This window comes from Phacochoerus africanus, chromosome 9 (assembly GCF_016906955.1).
Source record: "Phacochoerus africanus isolate WHEZ1 chromosome 9, ROS_Pafr_v1, whole genome shotgun sequence".
NCBI lineage: Eukaryota > Metazoa > Chordata > Mammalia > Artiodactyla > Suidae > Phacochoerus > Phacochoerus africanus.
The window spans coordinates 55017641-55037277 of NC_062552.1; the positions used below are offsets into that span (position 1 = coordinate 55017641).

A 19637-nucleotide genomic window follows, 5' to 3' on the forward strand; every position below is an offset into this window, starting at 1 on the left:
GCCATTGCTTTTGTGGCTGTCACTTAGCTGTGATGGGTCCCAGAGCCCAGCGGCTCTGCCAGGCCCCCAACTCTGAACCTTGTCTCAGGAGTCTTAGAAGTGTGGCTCTCCCGCTCGGCTGGACACGTTTTTGAGGTTCTGGCCCCAGTCCATGCACAAAAGGCAAGAGGCTGCATCTGCTCATGGCCCCCAGGTGCTGGCTTGTGGGAAGCAGCAGTGAGCCTGTGTGGGGTGGGAGGTGGTGATGGGAGTAGGGTGTTGGAGGGTGCCGCACAGCAAAGGGCCGGCTCGGGCCTTGCTCTCCACCTTCCCATGACCTCCAGCTCACCAGCAAATCCACCCAACCCACCCAGAGAAGCAGACCCCCTGCTGGCCCTCCATCATCTGGGGGGACCACACACACTGCTGAGACCGAGTGTGCTGCTGTGAACCAAGAACAGACGTTCGGGCCCCAGGAATATGTGGGATCCTCACCTCCTTTTATGTGATTTTAAACTTTATTTAAATTGATTGAATAGATTATGATCTCCTTGGGGGACTGAATGGCTGGCCGGCTCACCATCATCATATTCCCAATAGTAGCTGGTAGCTGGCGCAAAGAGAGCCATTCCAGTCACTCAGGCTACATAATATGCTACAACTTAGTGGCTCAAAACAGTCACAGACCTTCGCTTTGAGTAGGACTGTGGGGACACTACACTCTCCACTTGGCTTCGGCCAAACTTCATTTGAAGTTTGGGAGCTGATATTATCTGGAAGATTGGTTACAGATATCTAGGGTTGATGCTAATTCTTGGCTGATGGCTTAGTCGAGGTTACCAACCAGGACATCCATATGTGGTCAGGGCTTCCTCACAACATGGAAGCTGGTTTCCAGGGCTGAGAGTCCCAGGAGAGAAGGCCAGGAGGAAGCCCTGTCACCTTTTATGCCCTAGCCTAGAAAGTCAGCCAGCCTGCCCTCTGCCACCTTCTGTGTGTCAGGGCAGTTCCGAAGCCCCACTGATGTTCCAGCATGTGGCCTAGTAAAGAGTAACTAGGCTCTGGAGGAGCATTCAGGACTGGACGTCTTGTTCTGACTATTTTTTGGAAAATATTATCTGTCACAGACGATGCAAAATGCCTTTGACATCCCAGGAGAAAAATTACTCCTACAGAGAATTCTTTTTTTTTTCTTTTTAGGGCCACACCTTTGGCATATGGAGGTTCCCAGGCTAGGGGTCTAATTGGAGCTACAGCTGCCGTCCAACAGCACAGCCACAGCAATGCCAAATCAAAGCCATGTCTGCAACCTACACCACAGCTCATGGCAATGCCAGATCCTTAACCCACTGAGAAAGGCCAGGAATCGCATCCACAACCTCATGGTTCCTAGTAAGATTCATTTCTGCTGCACCAGGATGGGAACTCCACTCCTACATGGAATTCTGTACCCAGCTAAACTATCCACCAATGGTCTGGAAATGCAAGTTCTCTAAGTTTACCTCCTGTGACTCTCTCATAAAGCCCCTAGAAGAATATTCCAACAAAACCAAAAAGTAGATCAAGGGAGCAGAAAACACTTTCTTGGATGGAAGAGGGAAGGGAAGGGAAGTCCTAATGTGACAACTATCCAGGAGGCTGAGAAATCATCCAGTGAAGACAAGAGCAGGAGACAGGTGGTCCCAGCAGGGCTTTGAGTACGAAGCACACACCTAAGGCACCTAAGGCACAGAGGGACTCTTGTGTGCCTGTCCATTAGGAAATGATGGTTAGAGCAGCTGAATGATTAGTGATTGTGACATGTAGAATGAAACAGATGATAAGGTAAAGAGATCAATTGAATAAAATACAGCCTTGGCCACAGGCATACATATAGATAGGTGGCCGAGATCAAAACACAGATGGAGGAGAGGACAGACTGCAGTGGTTATGAACCAAATGAGGGGAAAGTAAAAATGAGCCTCTAATTCACACTTAAAATGAGTCATTTCCAGGTGGGTTAAAGACAAAAGTGTGGAAGGCACTTGGGTAAAGTTTTTAGAAAATGATGATATTTGTCACATATCTATCTGACCAGGGATGGGTATCTACAGTACATAAAGAACCCCTGAAAATCCAGGAAAAAACAGCAACTCCACAGGAAAATGAGCAAAGACTTTCAGGGACACTTCGCAGCACAGGGAAGCTGAGCGCCAAGAGGCACAGGGAAAGGGGTTCCACCCCCTAGTCCACAAGGACACGTAAACTAAGACAACAGCGAAGTGGGACTCCCCTTGGACTGGCAAAAATGAAAAAGCCTGCAGTGCCCATCGTGGCTCAATGGAAATGAATCCGATTAGTATCCATGAGGATGTGTGTTTGATCCCTGGCCTTGCTCAGTGGGATAAGGATCCAGGGTTGCTGTGAGCTGTGGTGTAGGTCGCAAATGTGGCTTGGGTGGCTGTGGCTGTGGTGTAGGCTGGCAGCAGTAGCTCCAATTAGATCCCTATCCTGGGAACTTCCATAGGCCATGGGTGCAGCTCTAAAAAGCAAAAACAAAAAAGAAAAAGCCTGACAATTCAGAGTCTTGGCAAGGCCGTAGATCAAAGGAACTTAAAATCCCTGTTGGTGGAGTGGAAACTGGTACAATCATTGTGGAAAACAGTCCAGTATTTGTCAGTAAAGCAGAACAAACGCACATCCTCTGACCAAGCAAGCACCTAAACTGGGGCAAGACCAACTCTGAATCGTGTACCAGGGGACATGTACAAAACTGGTTTTAGGAGCATTGTTTATAAAAGAAAAAAACTGACGATTCAGCTCAGGGCCCTTCATTAAAAATAACCCTAAAACTCATTAGAGAAAAACAAAGACCAGTCAAAAAAAAAAAAAGAAAAAAGAAAAAATTGCACACCATCTAAATGTCATCAGCAGTCAGAGAGATCAATAAGCTGTGCTGAATTTGTATGATGAAATGCTATGTGTGGCGATGGAAATGGGTGAGCCCCAGGCACAAGTGTCTATGTGGACAAATCTGATGTCAAGCAGAAGAGATTGGCCTGAGCATAAGGGCAGATGTGTCCATTTCCACGGGGTTCACCCACCACATGCCCAGCAAAGCTCAATGCACTCTCTCAGAATGCAGACGTGGCTGGCAAACTCAAAGCCAGTGAACTCACAGCCCAAAAGTCAGAAAGTTAGGGTTACCCAAGGCTTTCTAAGGAACTGACAACAGTCTGGTGCGTCACCTGGGTATTTGTTCTTTTTATAAAATTGTTATTCTTTGACATGTCCATACATTGTATACAGTTTTCCATATAGTTTATATATTTCATAATTTAAAAAGTGGAAAAAATGAAGAAGGTGGAAAATGGAGTGTTTAATTTCAGACAGAACAGAAAAAAAAAAGTGCCAGGCCAGGGCAAAATGGAATAGAACTTACATCATTAGAATAACACAAAGACTGGCCCCCAAACCCCGAATCAGCCATAGTGGAAACTGCCCAGTGGAACCAGGGCTGTGCCCAGGGGTGAGAAATTTCCCAGAGTAGGGAGCTGACTGATGCAAATCCCAAACTGATGGAACAAAGCTTAAATGTTATTTAGAATTATGGCGAAATATTCCAGAAGGAGCAGATAGAAGAATTTGAGAAGAAGGCAAGGAAGTGCTGATTTTTATTATACGATGTCAATAAATATTTGTTGAATAAATACTTAATAAATAGTAGTTGGGGAGGTTGCTGATAGGTCCTTGAGAAGTACATATTAGAGTGATATTTGGGATTTTTCTGGCCATCGGATTGGCAAGGATGAGAAAGACTGATAATACTCGGTGTTGGTAAGTGTTGAAGAAGCCAACACTTCCATGGGTGGAAATGAAATCGGCTCAGCCAAAACCAAACCAAACCACAACACAAACCGAAGAGATTTGGGTTTGCACTGAGCCCGCCACCCTTACACATATCTGTGCGGGGACAGCGCTTCACACAACAGAAAGGAAACCTGGAGAGGAAGTGGACCAGCGGGTCAACACAAACGTGAGTGACCGCCACGTGCCAGGCACTCTGGCAGCCCTGCTGCGGGCTGGGCCAGGCAGGGACAGGAGGCAGGCCCTGAACAGGCTGCCTGGACAGCTGGGTCTAAAAGGCAAGCCCTGTGAAAGTGGGACACATGGCCCCTGCAAAGCTGAGGGTTCTGGAGAGTCTGGGGAGGGGGACACCGTGACTGGGGAAGGGGCCATCCACGTTTGACCCTGTCGTTGGTGTCACTGGGATTTTTACAACTGAAACCTATGTGTGCATCTCTTGTCTGTTTTTTCAGTGTTTTAAGGTGTCTGTGCGTCCAGGGGTGGGTTTGGAGTTGGTTCCTATGGAGTTGGGTTAGGTTTTATTGCTGTTGGCTTAAGAGATCTTTTGACTAGAGTTGGGGGGTTTAGGATTAGAAATGAGGTTTTCACTAAAAGGCCCAGCAGAGCTGGGGCAAAAATACGTCTGGTTAGTGTTTGGGGAGGACGGGGTTAAAAATGTGAACTTGCACCGGGATTGAGAATAAAAGTGGTTTCCGGGAGCCCAAGCTAGGAGGTGGGGGTGGGGCTGGAGGTGGACTGGGTGCAGGTTTCCCAACCAGGTGTAAATCTGGCAGGCTGGGGGGTGTGGGTGTTGGCATCTGAGCAAAGGGACTGCAAAGGCGTTGGTGTCCCCCCCCCCATCTCCCTGCGTCCGCCTACAGGGTACCTGGGGTCCCCGGTGGGACGCAGTGCGGGAGGTGGCCGCGTCCCTGTCGGCAGGGACAAGGGCTAGCCCAGCGACAAGGTCGCCGTTTGCGCGGTCCCACCTGACGTGGGCTCTCGGCGCGTCCCGACGACTTGTTTACCAGCCTGCGTCACCCGGGAACCTTTCACCGCTGCCTGGGACAAAAGGTTCTTTTCTCCTAAATCCCCTTGGGCAGAAAGGACCTTCACCCGGCGGTGCTCAAATCGGCGCAGGGCGACCCCTCGTGGTGGATTCCGACAGTGCACCACCCCGGTCGGCGCCCCTGCCCACCGGTACTCTGCCCGCACCTACATTCCACCCACCAGAGTCGCGCCAGCCATGCTCCCCTCTAAGCAGATCTTATCTTGCTTCGCCTTCTTTGTGCTCCCTGGGGAGTGATGAGAGACACCCCCGCCCCCCGTCCTGGCTGGAACAGCATTCCAACCCTCTGTGACCTGGTGGGCACCTGCCTATCTTTCCTGGCCCCCCTGCCACACACTCTGTGCTCCAGCCACATGGGGTGACTCCTGCCACAGGGCTCAGGCTCACAGTTCTCCCTGATCCTCCCGTTCCCTTCCATGGCCCTACCTGGACCCCACGCACCCTTTAACCCCATCCCAGGATGCCACCCCTGATGATTCATGCCAACTGAATCTTCCGCTGGACTCTGAGATTTTCCTTACAGCCCACCTAACAGTTTCTCTTATATTTTAGCCAAATGTGGATGCCCAAGTCACCCCGTTTTCTCCCCACACACCAGTCAAATTATCTGTCTGAGTGAAACCGAGACCATTAACAACTGGAACCCAGCCAGAACCCACAATGGGACTTGAACCCACATGCTGGGACTTGAACCCAGCTGAAAGCCAGATTGGGACCTGAAATCACGATGTTTAAATTAGAATCACTCACCCAGTGTCTGGACTTACTGATGGCCAGGTTTTTTTTTGTGCCTCAGCGCAGAAGGAATTCAGTGAGAGCTCGTGATAGGCAAGAAATAGATTTACTTAGACTAGATGCTTGTGAGGGCAGGCAAGGAAGCTCTGCCCCGAGGATTAGGTGGGCAAAAGTTTTATAATCCAAGGGGAGCGGGTGTGGGAAAAGACCTTTTTTTCCTCTTTCTTCAAGTGGTAGCTCCTCCTTGGTATCCGGCAAGAGAACATTTGACCCTATAATATCCAACTAGGACTGGCATGGTGCTTATTCAAATCAGCAGAAAGGTGGTTCTTGAACTCCTGCCCTTGGTCTGAACCTGAGTGCAGGCCTCCCCCCATCCCCCACGCAGTGGCCTGAGGCATCTCTCGTGCTTCCACCAGTCTAGCAAACCTGCCTTGTTCTGATGGCCCCTCCTGAGCAATTATTAACTTACAGTGGTCTCTCAGAGTTCCCTAGGTTTCCCTCTCTATCTGTGGTCCCTTATTGGAATTTCTACAACTCCCTGTGTAAGTCTCCTACTCCCTCCCTATGATGAGCTTCAGGATGAAGAGACATGAAAAGCATGCCCAGCCAGAGCACTGCAAATGGACAACTGTGTTGGGGTGGGGAGCGGCCCTGAGAGGGAGGGGGATGATGCTTCCATTTAATTTCCAGGCGTGGCAGCTTCCCTGGGCTGGCAGGTGGAAGTAGTGCGGAACACAGCAGAAATGAGGCCAAGGGCCATGTGTTGGAGGTGAAGTGGGAGCAGCGCTCATGGTCCGTGCCGCCCACATGCAGCCCCAGCCACCATGGGGTAGACGCTCTCCATATCCCCAAACCTCAGAGCCTGAAGGAGGAAGGAAAGGAAATCAAGATGCAAGAGGCCAGGGCAGGTAAGTCATCTGACAGCTGCAGTGTCTGTCTGGTCCTGAATGGGTGTTCCCAAGAAGCCACACGTGTCTATGTGGGCTGCAAGGCTTTTCCACGCTGTTTCCACTGCAAGCCGCCAGACATCCAAGGGCCAGTGCATGTCCAGCGTGCGGTTCATATCTGTATACTGCATGAGCTGCACCACGCCTGGGAGAGTGTTCTAAATCAGCTTAATTTACATGGGCCCAGATGTCAAGCCCACCAGAGGCCAACAAGCACAGGTGGGGCTGGGGACAGACATGGCCTGGCTGGACCGACCCAGGATCCAAGGAAGCAGGGCTAGGAAGGGTGGACCCAGAGGACACAGGGCTGTGACAGCTCAGAGCAGCACAGTGACCACCCAGGAGGCCATCCCTGATCATGGTGAAACTGAGCAGGTCCCTACAGGGTCTTCCCAGGACAGACCCCTGTGTCCCCCACCTGCCTTTTGTCTGTAGAAAAACTTCAGCCAAAGAATGAATTGAATTAGAGAAGTGAGAAAATGCAGAAAGGAAAACAGTCAAGCAAGACAAAATAATAATAGTCTAGCCATTAAACAAAGTCAAGGACCTTTAGTTCCTCCTTAAGGGCAATCAGTAATATTCTGAGGCATATTCTTTGAGCTGTTTTGCATGGAAACCCCCACCATGTGGAAAAAGTGAACTGGATGCTGCCCTCAAGCATGTAGACCCCAGACGTATTGGACCCAGAAGGTGGATGTTGTTGACTCCCAGTTACCTCACCACCCACCAATCAGAAGAAGTCCATGAGCTGGTAGAAGACCTCTCCTCAGCATGTAGCCCCTTCCTCTTTCCCCTATTTAATCTCCAGGCAAAATCTGGGGAGTGGGGAGTTGGTTTTTGGTTCACCTTCTCCCCAGGATTGCTGGCTCTCTCAATAAATCTGTCTTTCCTTTTACCCAACACCTGTTGGTGTGGCATTCCCGAGTGGCACGTAGCTGAACCTGAGTTTAGTAACAGCAGCAGTTTGATGGCAGAATAAAGACATTCCCTCAAAAGGGGGAGAGTAGAAGCACAGGCACAAAGGCGGCTTGGCAGGAGTGACCTGAGACCTGGCATCATGGAAACACACCAGCTCCAGGTCTCCTGGGCACCACCTGCACCTCTGACACCCTCCTGGGCTGGGGGCCCCTGTCTTTGGAGTCCCCACCTACCACTGGAGAAGCTCTCCCCACCCCGCTTGCCGCCAGGGTGGAGGTGGGACCCTGAGACACAGAGTGTGGACAGGTGACCCAGGTGTTGCGGGTCAGAGTCACATCAGGTGTGCCTCCCCCATGACATGCCTGCTGCGGCTTTGGGCTTGCTGGCCACACCATCTCTCAGCCTGGCTCCCACTCTGCAGCAGGGGGAAGCACCCTGGCTTTTTTCCAATAATTGGCTATTGTTGATTTCTGTTTCTGATCCCAGTAACTCTGGCTGCTACCCCGTCTTCTCCTTTTTGGTTTGTCTCTTTTCCAGATTTATGAAGTCCCATTAAGAACTCGTGGTGTTTGAGAGAAATCCTCTCAGAACTGTGTGCTCTCCCTCCTCAGTCACCCTCATCAAAGCCTGTTGTGGCTGCTGGCCCCTAACCCTATGCCCAGCAACGTGCTCTGACAGCTCGAAAGGAGGCCAGGCTGCCAAGATAGGCGGCGGCTGGGTCATTAGAATGGCGAGCTGCCTGAGAGTGGGGGGACCCTGTCTGTCCAGGGTATCTGATACCAGCTGCTGATACCCCCCACGTGTATGCACATACAAACACACACACACACACACACACACACACACACACATCACATGTGTGGCTTAACAGATTGGAAGCCCCCACACTGTAGTTACTGCCCATGAGGTCCCGGCACTCCGAGGGTGATTCAGGGAGGGTGATTCCACTCCCCTGGCAGAACTGGACTCCCTGCCCTGATTTTGCCCCCAGCTCAATCTATAAATTCCCCAGATATGTGAGCAGGGCTGGGTGACCATGGTCAAATCTCAAGGACGGGCCTCCTGCTGTGTGGTGTGAAACAGGGCCCTGAGCCAGAGAGGCGAGGAAGGCAGCCCCTGGTGCCCATGGCCACAACAGCTGGTGAACCTGGGCAATCAAACGGGGGTCCCGCCCTCTGTTTATAAACTTAGACAAAAACTCTGCCTTTATTATATGTCTCTGGCACCCTAAGGGGCAGTGGTTCTTCAACCTGAGCTAGCATAGCAATCACCAGGCGATCTCGTCACAGCCCAGATCCCCGGATCTGCCTGCCCCCAGAGTTTCTGCTTCGGGGTCCAGCAGAACATTGTCTTTTCTAACGAGTTCCCAGCATTTGAGATGCTGTGGCCCAATACCACACTTTAAGAGGCACACTTTAAGAAAGTGAGGTCCACTCCACGGGAAGGATCAGGTCTGTCTTTGTACTACGTGCATCCTGGTGCACAGTGAAAGAATCAGCCAGAAAATGAAGGAAAAAGAGCCGGAGGGGCGTGAAATGATGACAGAGTAAGGAAACCCAGGAACCGGGGAGCCGGCTGCTTCCAAGCGGTCGCGCGCTGCCCTCCTGCGGTCAGGGAGCTGCTGGCCCTCCGCGACTTTTGTGATGTCACAACCCCGCCCGCCAGGAGAACGGTTGCCTTGACGATGTAAACTGACCGCCTGGGCACGCGCGTGCGCGGAGTCGGGTTCAGCGGCTCTGAGACTTCCGAGCGAGCGCAGGCGTGCGGGGCCGGTGAGGGCGCGCCAGACCTGGATGCGGGGGCGCGCAGGGTCCGGGCGGGGTGGGCAGGCTAGGCGGCGGGCGCGCGGAGTCGGGATGGGGTGTGTGCGGGGTAGTGGGGGCTGCAAGCGAGACGAGGGGTATGCTCGGTCGGGGTCGGTTGAGTGCTGGCGGGGCGGGGCGGGCAGTCGTGCGGGGTAGGGGCGGGGTGTGTGCGGTGGGGCGGCAGTCGGGGCGAGGTGGGGGAGGCGGGCAGGAGAGGCAGGGGGAGGTGGGGGGGAGGCGGGGCGGGGGGGAGGCTGTAGGGGTAAGGGCAGACACCTAGAGCGCCCCTCCAAGCCTTGGTTGCAGGGGCCCTCCTTACTCGCAGTGTACCAGCTGTATCACATACTCAGCCAGCTAGCCATCCCTCCCTAGCTCCAGGCCCGGGCACCCTTGCCATAGAACAGATGGCCAAGGTGGGGTTGTTGGGAGGCCTGGTAGTGCTAGCCCGTGCCAACGGGTGTAAGTAAGCTTTGGAGTCGAGGAATCTTGGGGTGGAGTCCAGCCTTGGCCCTTCCCGGGTGTGTGACTTTGAACAGCCTGGTGAATCTCTGCTTAGGTTTCTCTTCTGCAAAATAAAAACTCACTTGTTCAGTAAACAGTTAAGAAGCTCCAAGCTCTTACCGGAGGCTTGATGAGCACTGGGCTGCAAATCAATGGGTAGCTGCCTGTTTTCATGGAGTTTACATTCTAGGGGGAAGATAGGAAAGAAATTGCTTTTTTTAAGTGATAAATCAAACATTGGTAATTGCAGAGAAGAAAAGAAAATGCAGTCACATGGGAGTGGATGGAGTGTTGAGAGGATACTTCCTGGAAGGAGTGAGGCTTGAGTTCAGATCTGGGTGCGGGAGAGGACAGAGCTGGGGCAGACCAGGGCTGGCAGGCCCTGGGAACAGAGATGAGGCACGGCTACTGGAATGGGGCCCAGGAGGGGAGAGACGATGGGGGGTGGGGGCAAGGAGCTGCAGGTGCTGGGCACCTGGTGAGCCCTCAGTAAATGCTAGCTTTTCTCAGTCACTGCCGGGCAGGGGACTGGGGACTGCTTAGCTCAAGCAGTGTGTTTCTCCCCAGGTTGGAATCTCCTTTGGCCAATGTCAAGTTTCTCAGTGAGAGCTTCCTCCTTTGCCCGGATGTCCAAGATTCTGCTTCCTACCCTGTCCAAGGACCTGTCTTTGCACAACAGTAAGTCTGGGCTGGGGTCTCTCAGCGTCACAGGCAGCCTTGGGCACCTGTGGCAGTGAGGTCTAGATGTTATCAAGGCGCACAGCGATTCTAAATCAGCCATGAAGCAGGAATCTCAGACTTCCCTGATTCTGCAGAAACTCCTTGTTTTATTTCCTAGAGCTGCTGTAACGAAGTTCCGCCCCAGGCTGGGGCCTTAAACAACAGGTTTATTGTTTCACAGTTCTGGGGGCTGGAAGTCCACAATCAAGGTGCCAGGGGCAGGGCTGGATCCTTTGGGAGGCCACGAGGGGGACTCTGTTCCATGCTTTCCCCCAGTGTCTGGGGGTTTGTGGGCGATTTTTGTTGTCTGGCTTGCAGAAGCATTAGCTTCGTCTCTGCCTTCACCTTCACTTGCTGTTCGATCTCCCCTTCTTGTTGGGGACAGCAGTCATGTTGGAGTGGGCACCCACACTGCCCCAGGATGACCTCAGGCTTAGTTTCATCGGCAAACACCCAGACAGGGTCACATTCTGGAAGGGAGTTAGGATTTCAGATCTTCAAAAGCTTTCATTTTGGGGGATACAATTCACCCAGTAACAGGTGTTGAGGAAGGTGCTGCCGTGGAGGTGCCCCTCCCGCTTTCCTGCAGCCACGGCTACAGACTGAGCCGAGAAGGTGCCAGCTGGCCATGGCCCTTGTGTGAGGTGGGTGCACATGGCCAGGTGCCCCCTGGGTGGCACACGCTGGGCTGCTTGGGCTGAGGGACAACACCGTGCCCTCCATGTACACACACCTCACGCCTTCCGCCTCTCATTTCGTTTGTTTTTGACTAGATGAAGTACTTCTGTGGTTCAAAACTCAGGTGTGTTCATAGCCGCCCTGGTGAAAAGCCCTACTTGTCCCCCAACAGTCAGTGTCCCTGCTGGGAGGTGGCTGGCGTGTCCTTCTCTCCTTCCAAGCGTGACACTCACCATGCTCATACCCTGCACACATATGAGCAAATGCACTGGGAGACAGCGTGTCCTTTTCTCACACAAGCGGCCACACAGCCAAACCACTCCCTGGGACTTGTTTGCCTGTGAGCTAGATGCTGTGGAAACCTCCTTAGCAGGACATTGTGTTCCCTTATACCTTGAGTGTGCTGACTTAAAAAAAAGATGCACAACCTAAAAGTTGAGGGTTATGTTTTATTTGGGGGCAAAATGAGGACCTAAGCCCGGGATGCAGCAGCTCGAGTAACCCTGAGAAAACTGCTCTGGGGAGGTGAGGGAGGGTTTAGGATAGATAGGAGTTTTTGCGACAAAGGGCAGGTAGGAGGAACAAAAGATTACCGCTAATAACGGAAAACCAGATCTCTTAAGTTAAGGAATTTCGCACTTCTCTATGGGAGGATGCACAGGGCTGGACTCACTAAAATTAATTGTTCCTTTGATGTTATGTGGGGCCAGCATCCAGTGCTCTCACAGCCTGAGTTTCCTCAGGGCTCCCTGTTAGGAGTGGCTGCAGTCTGATGGCTGCGAGATGGCAGGTGTCCTTGGTTTCTTTCCTGAGTTCCCTCAGGGTTCACTGGCTCAGCCTTGGAGGTGGCTGCACTTGCTGATGACTGTGACATCGTTTTTTTGTTTGTTTGTTTTGTTTTTAAATTAGCCCTGCAGCGGTATTTCAGATAGCCCTGAAATCCTGCCCCAAAGAGCAGGGGACATAATATCAGTGTATGTGATAAAGGTGAGGGGAAGGTGCGTGCAGCCCTGCACACATATTGCAAAGTTTGTTGCTGATCTCGTGAAGGTGGCCACTAGTCACTGGGAGCAGGCATCACCATGAAGAATTTTAGTGTTTTTCTAGATATGAAGAGATGCAAGAAGTGGGCTCGTAAAATCTTCTCCTAAAAACATCTATCTGAAGACCTGTTCTTCCGGTTTTCTCAGCACACCCAATGCCTCACTCCTGGTGTCTACTTTGAGCTCCGCTCAGGGGTGCTGTGGGTTGGCAGCTGCAGTGGCTCATGAGTCAACCCAGGTAGAGGCAGATGGCAAGTGCCAAACTCCAGTTCACAAGTGCTTCCAGCAGAATAGCGACCCCCATGTGAATGGGGCATAATTCTTTAACCAGTCCTCTGTTAGTGGGCATTTCGCTTGTCTCAAAATGTGGGCTACTGTCAACAGCTGTCCTGCTGTTACACTGTGTGTGCTGCCTCTCTCTCACTAGCTCTGCCCCAGAGTAAATTGAAAAATGAAGAAAGGCTGAAAGAGAGAGAGAGAAAGAGAAAGATAGCTTTGAAATGTTTACAGATTAGCAAATTAACTCTAAATGCATATGTATGAAACAGTGCACCATAACTGTGCTATCACAAGACACTTGAGAGCTTTATAGACTCTGCTGATTGACCCTATGGTACCTGGGGTTGGTTAGGTGGGGGATGCCCTGTGACTCTGGAGGGAGTATGATTGGACTCCTGGAGGTGATGAGCAAACAGGAGGCCTCCATGAGCTGGGTGGCCTGATCTGGGTTGAGGGTCTGTGCCTTTGGGAGGGAACCAGGCCAGGTGGGCACAGCCAAGCTTACAGACCCAGGGCATCTGCAGGCCAGGTGGGGCAGGGGCGCCAGGCGGGGCAGGTGAGAGAAGTCACCTGGGTGGCGGCACATCAACCAGGGGCTCGGGCCAAGTAGACTGCTGAGCCCAGCATCCTGGGTTCAGCCACCAGAGCTGGGGATACAGGGGTCCAGGAAGACGGAGCCCCTGCCGTGAGGGGCTTGGGGGCGCCAAGCTCTGAGTCTGGGCCTATGCAGATGGGGCATCTGGACCCCAGCCCAGGCTGAGGGCAGGGGCCCTGGAATCAGAGACACCTGGTTGTGTGAGTCATCTCCATGGGCCTCTGCTGCCTCATCTGTGGAACGGGAACACCCTCTCTTCCCTGGGGCTTGCTTGATGCCGGCTCACGAGGTGCTCTGTAAACAGTAGGCCCTGGTGCTGGTGTCTGTGCTGTTACAATCATCAAGCCCACCACCCCGCCTCCAGGGCCTGGGCTGCCCTCCTAGTGTGCGGAGCCTGAGCTGGAGGAGGTGCTGGGAGACCGGATGAAGGGTGGGCTGGGGTCCAGGCAAAGACTTAGCGGGGGTTGAATGTCAGAGGAACGGGTTCTGGGTTTGTTCCTCGTTCACCTCCTTATCCAGTGCCAACTGTGCGTGGACATGGGTTCGAGGCACTGAGGATTTGGGCTGAGTAAAACTGATGGTGTTGGCCCTCCTGGGGCTCAGGCTGTGGCGTGGGAGGCAGACGTTGGAGAGAGGAGCATTCAGTGTTTGCGACAGTTGGGGGGTGGTCCCGGAGGAAGTGACGTTCCATCTGAGGGATGAAAGAGGGAAGCATGTTCCAGGCAGTGGGAAGGCCCAGCAATGAGGTGGCAGCGAGCTTGAGTGTTGGAGGAAGAGACAGAGGGCCAGTGTGGACCAGTGTGCAGAGCCTTGTGGGTGTGGGAAGGTTTGAGCAGGAGGTGGCCCAGTGTCTGGTTTTCATGACGGTATAGCTGGGGTGCTGTTCCCTTCTACTTGGGCAGGGGGTTGTTGGGCCGTAGCTCCTTCCAGACCCAGGGTGACAGAGGGCATCTATGGGAACCTTGCCCAGGCAGAGGAGCCAGCAATGCCAGGATGGACCCCCAGGCCCCCAGTCAGGGCTGTTGGGGGCAGGGCCACAGGACCCCAGGGCAGAGCCAGATCCCGGACACCCAGCCTGCAGCAGTCCCTCCATCTCTGGGGCTCCTGGTGTCCAGGCCAGAACCCACCTGGGCCTCAGGGGGCTGGGGGAGTGTTCACTGAGTGGCTGGATGTAATTCCCAGGAGGCCAGGCTATGGGGACAGGGACAAGGGGTGGGAAAGATCATCCCTGTGGAAGGAATCTCCCTGCCAGGCACGGATCTGAGTGGCGTGCGTGCTCTCCTCATGTCCTCATGGCCTGTGTGGGGAGCAAGAAAGTTGTGGGGTCAGAGACCTGTTAACTCACTCCCCCGCTGATGCCCACTTTGGGGCTGGAGGCAGTCCTTTGATTTGGTGGCTTTTAGGCACCATAGTTTTAAGTGACCCAGCCTTCATCCGGGAAGCTGCAAAATGGGGCTGTCCCGGCCCAGGCTGGTGGCCAGCTGTGAGCACCCTTGCTCTGCATCGGGCGTTGTGCCAGGCTGGGGTACAGAAGTCAGGGACACAGAGGCAGAGCCTGCTCTCACCGTCTGGGGAGACAGTGACCACAGCTCTGCCCTTTGTCCTTGTCACATTCCTGTGGCTCACGCTGCCTGCCAGTGCTCCCTGGACAGTCCCCTGCCCAGAATGCTCTCCCCCAGCTTCCCCTGGGGTTGTGTTCCTCCGTCACTTTCCTTAGGAGTTCATTGTGTGTCCCCTCAGGGATCCCCCCCCTCCCAATCCAGTGTGATCATGCTGCAGCCTCACCTCCCCCTCGCTCCTCCTGGCTCCCCACCTCCCCCGCCTCACCAGTCCGTATGTACCATGTTTCTCCCCACTCCCCCCAGACTGTAAGCTCCATGAGGACAGGACATGTCTGTCTACCTCTTATGCTGCTGTCTCCGCAGAGCCTGGCTAGGGAAAAAGTCCTCAATAAACTCCTGTTAGGCTGAAAACTTTCCCCAAAGATCAGGAGCCAGATGAGGATGTCTGCTTCCACTGTGGTTTTCAGCACGGCTGAAGTTCAGCTGGAGCATCTGGATGAGGGAAGGAGGTAAAAGGCATTCAGGTTGGGAAGGCTTGTCTTGTTCACAGATGACATGATCCCATGTGGAGCTAGGAATCTAGCAGCATTGCCCGTACAAGATCAACACTCGGAAATTAGCCATGTCCCTATTCACCAGCAGTAACCATCCAGCATGGATTTAAGGGAGCAAGTTCCTTTCACATTTATTCTTTCATGGCATTGAAGAAATAAAACATCTAGGTGGTGGGGGTGGGGGTGGGGGGGTGGCACCGCCATAGGGGGTGTCTAGGTAGGAAGACCTGGGAGAAACTCTCCACCAGAATCACTGCTGAGTGGGCAGGAGCTGTCAGAACCTCAAACATGGACACGGCAGGTTCCAGGGGAGAACCTAAGAGGCTGGGAGTTTCCAGTGGATTTTGGCATTTTGTGGAGTGGCTCTCAGTTGCCAGCTTCCAATCTCCACTTGGGCACCAGTGGAGAAGGTGGCCTGAGTTCCCAGTGTGGCTTGCTGGGGCTGGGGTGGACAAAAAGGTCTTGTCCTCCCAAATCAGGGCTGTGTGTTGGTTGCCAGGGGGCCACACAGAGGCTGGTCATTATTTCACCCGCACAGGCTGGGGCTGTTTCCCGTCACATCTGTTGTCTGCAATGGGATTCAGAGACAGGACCTGCCCTCCCCTGCCTTGGGAGGCAGGCACCTAAGGAAATCTTTGACAGGAGGTTAATATATATAAATATATTTTTTGCCTTTTTTTAGGGCCTCACCTGCGGCATATGGAGGTCATATGGAGGTTCCCAGGCTAGGGGGCAAATCGGAGCTGTAGCCCCTGGCCTACACCACAGCCATAATAACGCCAGATCCGAGCCGCGTCTGTGACCTACAACACAGCTCACGGCAACGCCGGATCCTTAACCCACTGAGTGAGGCCAGGGATTGCGTCCTCATGGTTCCTAGTCAGATTCGTTTCTGCTGTGCCAGGACAGGGGCTCCGACAAGAGGTTAATGTTGAGAATACACAGAGAGCTCCTAAAACTCAACAAGTAAAAACAAACAACCCAACTAAAACATGGGCAAAGGACCTGAGAGACATTTCTCTAAAGAAGATATACAGATGGCCGCAAAGCACGTGACAAGCAGCTATGTACCATTCGTCACCAGGAGAACAGATCCAAACCACAAGACGTCACTTCATACCCACTAGGATGCCTATAATTAAAAAAAAAAAGGTAACCAGTAGGCTGGCAGCTGTAGCTCTGTTTTGACCTCTAGCCTGGGTACCTCCACATGCCTCTGGTGTAGGCTTAAAAAAATAAGGAAAAAAATGGGCGAGAGAGCGTTCGACAGTGCTAAGCATCATACAGAAAATGGATATGGTGATGGGGTGCATATTTAGGCCCAGTGTCCAGGAAGGCTTCCTGGAGGGGGAGGCATTTGAGCAGAGATGGGAGGGATGGGAGTGAGGCTGCCTGGAGACAGCATGTCCCAGGGGGAGGAGCACTGGGGCTGCCCTGCCAGGGAGGAGGTGTGGGGGGGTAGCTGGGGGAAGACTGTGCAGTGGGGGCATTGCCTTATGAGTGGGACAGGACATCACAGAATTCCAGAATGTTCTGGCTGCAGGGACAGGACAGCCTGGGGTATGGGGTGGGGCGGGGGCACAACCAGTGGGGTCCTCGCCACCACCCTGGCTCTGGGCAGGGCTGTGCACATAGAATGAGCGGGCAGAGTGCAGCCAAACTCTGGGCAGTGGGAAGCAGAGGCCGCTGTTCCACAAACCAGCTTCTAGGTCTCGCCAACACTTAAGACATACTCTTAGTTTTATTCTGTTTAAATTTGGAAGAGTAAAAACTGAAAACCCGTCATGGCTCAGTGATTAATGAATCCGACTAGGAACCAGGAGGTTGCAGGTTCGATCCCTGGCCTCGCTCAGTGGGTTAAGGGTCCAGCGTTGCCGTGAGCTGTAGTGTAGGTCGCAGACGCGGCTCGGATCCTGCATTGCTGTGGCTCTGGCGTAGGCTGGCAGCTGTGGCTCCAATTGGACCCCTAGCCTGGGAACCTCCATATGCCATGGGTACAGCCCTAAAAAGTCAACAAAAACAAAAAAAACCCTGAAAACTGAAACTTCCTTCCCCCAGCCCTGTCGGAAGGCCTTTCCCCGCCTTCACCCACGTTCGGCACACACGTGGCTGCAATGACACCAGGCTCTGAGGGCAGATGGGTGCCCCCCTACTCCCGGGCTCTGAGGGCTGAGGACCCGGGAGGCCAGCCCCCTTGCCGGGAAGGTGTGGGTGGGGAGGCCGTGTGCGCACACGTCTGTGGGTGATGCTTACCCATGTGTGCTGTACAGTAGGAAGCACCCCCCAATCCTGTGCCTGCCCAAAAGAGGGCAGCCTTGTGTTTCTGAAGGTCTGGGGGGCACTGGGAGGGAGGGGAAAAGTGGGTGCTGGAACTGAGGTGGGGAGGACCCCCAGGGCAGCGCCCCCTGCCCCCTTCCTCTGTGCCTGTTGGTGTTGCTGCTGTGGCGGTCCCGCTGAACCCAGGTGGGAGCAGAGTGAGTGGGGTGGAGTTGCCTGCAGGGAAGGGAGGCACCAGGCCAGGTGGATGTCCCCACCTGGCACATTCTCCTGCGTTTATGCCACTTCCCCAGCCGCTTCCACTGGGTACCAGGGACTGCCGTGAACCAAGCCAGTCTCGGGAGGTTGAGATTCCAAAACGAGGGTGGGAAGGTGAGCCACACACGGCTCAGATGCCTTCCCCCAGAGATGGGAGCTGAGAAAGGAACAAACTCGAGAGTGCTGCCCCACTGACCAAGGTCCTGGGACAGGAACCGCCGATCCTGTGTGAGGAGCCCACAGAGGCTGCGTGGCTGGAGCAGGAGGGAGGTGGGCAGGGGACCGGGCAGAGAGGCTCAGTGAACACTGCCGCCTCCGCGTGCACACCCATTTAACTGCACCCCCCCCCCCCCGCACTCTGTGCTGCTGCAGGTCGCAGAGATGCCCAGGGAATAACACACTGGCACTCCTGCACCTGTCGCTACTGAGGGCTAGCTGTTCCCAGCGTTTGCTTCTCCCAGTGGTGTGGCAGGGGACACCTGTGTACGCTTTGTCATGTGGCTCTGGGATAAAATAGAAGAGGGTTGCTGGGTCAGAGGACCAGGCACAGGACCCAGGCTGGCTGGTCAGGGTGGTGCTGAGGGTGGGGTGGGAGGCGCCTGGGATGCAGGCCTCATTCTCTTGTTTTGCCAGAGGGTTGAGTGGCGATGGGGGCCACCCAGCAGCACCTGCCTGTCTCTGGGGTCTCCCCTGGTCCCTGGTCCTTGTGGAACCCCAGCCTGAGGATGGGGAGGGACTGACCCAGTTCACAGCCCTATCAGGGACTACAGACCCAGACCTGTCTCTCGTGAGGCTGATTCTGGAGGTGGAAGGGCTGGAAGAAGGATCTCAGTCCTTGTCTTCTTTGAAGGAAGAATTCAGCAAAGAGACCTAGATTCTGAACTAGAGACAGAGTTGATTAGAAGGAAAGTATGTGGCAGAGCACAGGGTCAGCTGAGTGAGCTGCGGGCAGTAGCGTTGCTTATATGGGGCAGTTTCCTAGGTTGTCTTTTGCCAGTCATCTCACTTGCAAATCATTTGCAGCAGCTCAGCCTGGAGTCTGTCTGGGTACCTGGGCCTCGGGAGCTGGCAGAGGGCAGTGCTGCCCCATGTGTAGGGCAGGCAGGCATTGGCGTGTGATCTCCCAGCTGTGCCTTGGGTGTCCCTCAACCCGCACACGTCTTCATCTCCTGGGTTCCTGAGAGACGAGGGTGATCGCAGCATGAGCTCCCGTTGTGTGGGGCCTGGATGTGATGCCAATCTGGAGCTGAGCCCAGGGAGGCACAGGGTGGCGTGAGCTCTTGTGGTCCCACAGGAGGGAGGGCAGGCTGGGAGAGGACCTGGGAGGAACCTGGATGATGGGGAGGCCATGTGGGTGAGGGCTGCATTAGCCAGAAAGGCAAGTCCAAGACAAGCAAAAAGCCCCCAAGCTGCTGAGCCTCATGTGTCAAGCAGGGCATGGGAGGAAGGGTGGGTGGTGAGGGGGCAGGAGGGCCCCTGGGGCAGGTCTGGGGGAGGCTCAGCTTTGCTGAGTTGCAGGTGCCTCCCAGGATGGCTGGGGAGCAGTGGAGCTTTGGGGGAATTCGGTGCTGCTGTGGGAGTTGCGTCGACAGACCAGAGACAAAAGGGGGTGACACTGAGCCACCCCTCCATGCATCCTCTCTGCTGCTGCCTTCCTGCCTCTGGTCCTGTGGTATCAGCTGACAAGAGAACAGCATGGGGAGGGGGCCCCGAGGAAACTCTGGGAGGCTCGCAGCAAAAGCGCTGGCCAGGTGGGCAACAGATGCTTAGGGTCCGTGGCCTCCATGAAAACGGTCCACTCTGCCCTTAGGAGCAAGGGGAGGAGTGCCAGGTGAGGGGCACAAGATGCCTTCTGTGTGCCAAGCACATATGCTAGGAACTTTGGTGGCTCT

The 19637-nt window shown here is 54.1% G+C and overlaps 1 protein-coding gene across 9 annotated transcripts in view; it reads left to right on the top strand.

The window, feature by feature from the left end:
* Window positions 1-9165: 9165 nt before the first annotated feature.
* Window positions 9166-19637, top strand: part of CFAP100 (cilia and flagella associated protein 100) — a 39962-nt gene continuing 29490 nt past the window's right edge. For all 9 annotated transcript variants that reach the window (XM_047795915.1, XM_047795917.1, XM_047795918.1 and 6 more), the window contains exons 1-2: window positions 9166-9245; window positions 10347-10457. In XM_047795915.1, coding sequence (XP_047651871.1) covers window positions 10367-10457 — 91 coding nt within the window. In that variant the 5' untranslated portion in view covers window positions 9166-9245; window positions 10347-10366. The remainder of the gene's footprint in view (window positions 9246-10346; window positions 10458-19637) is intronic.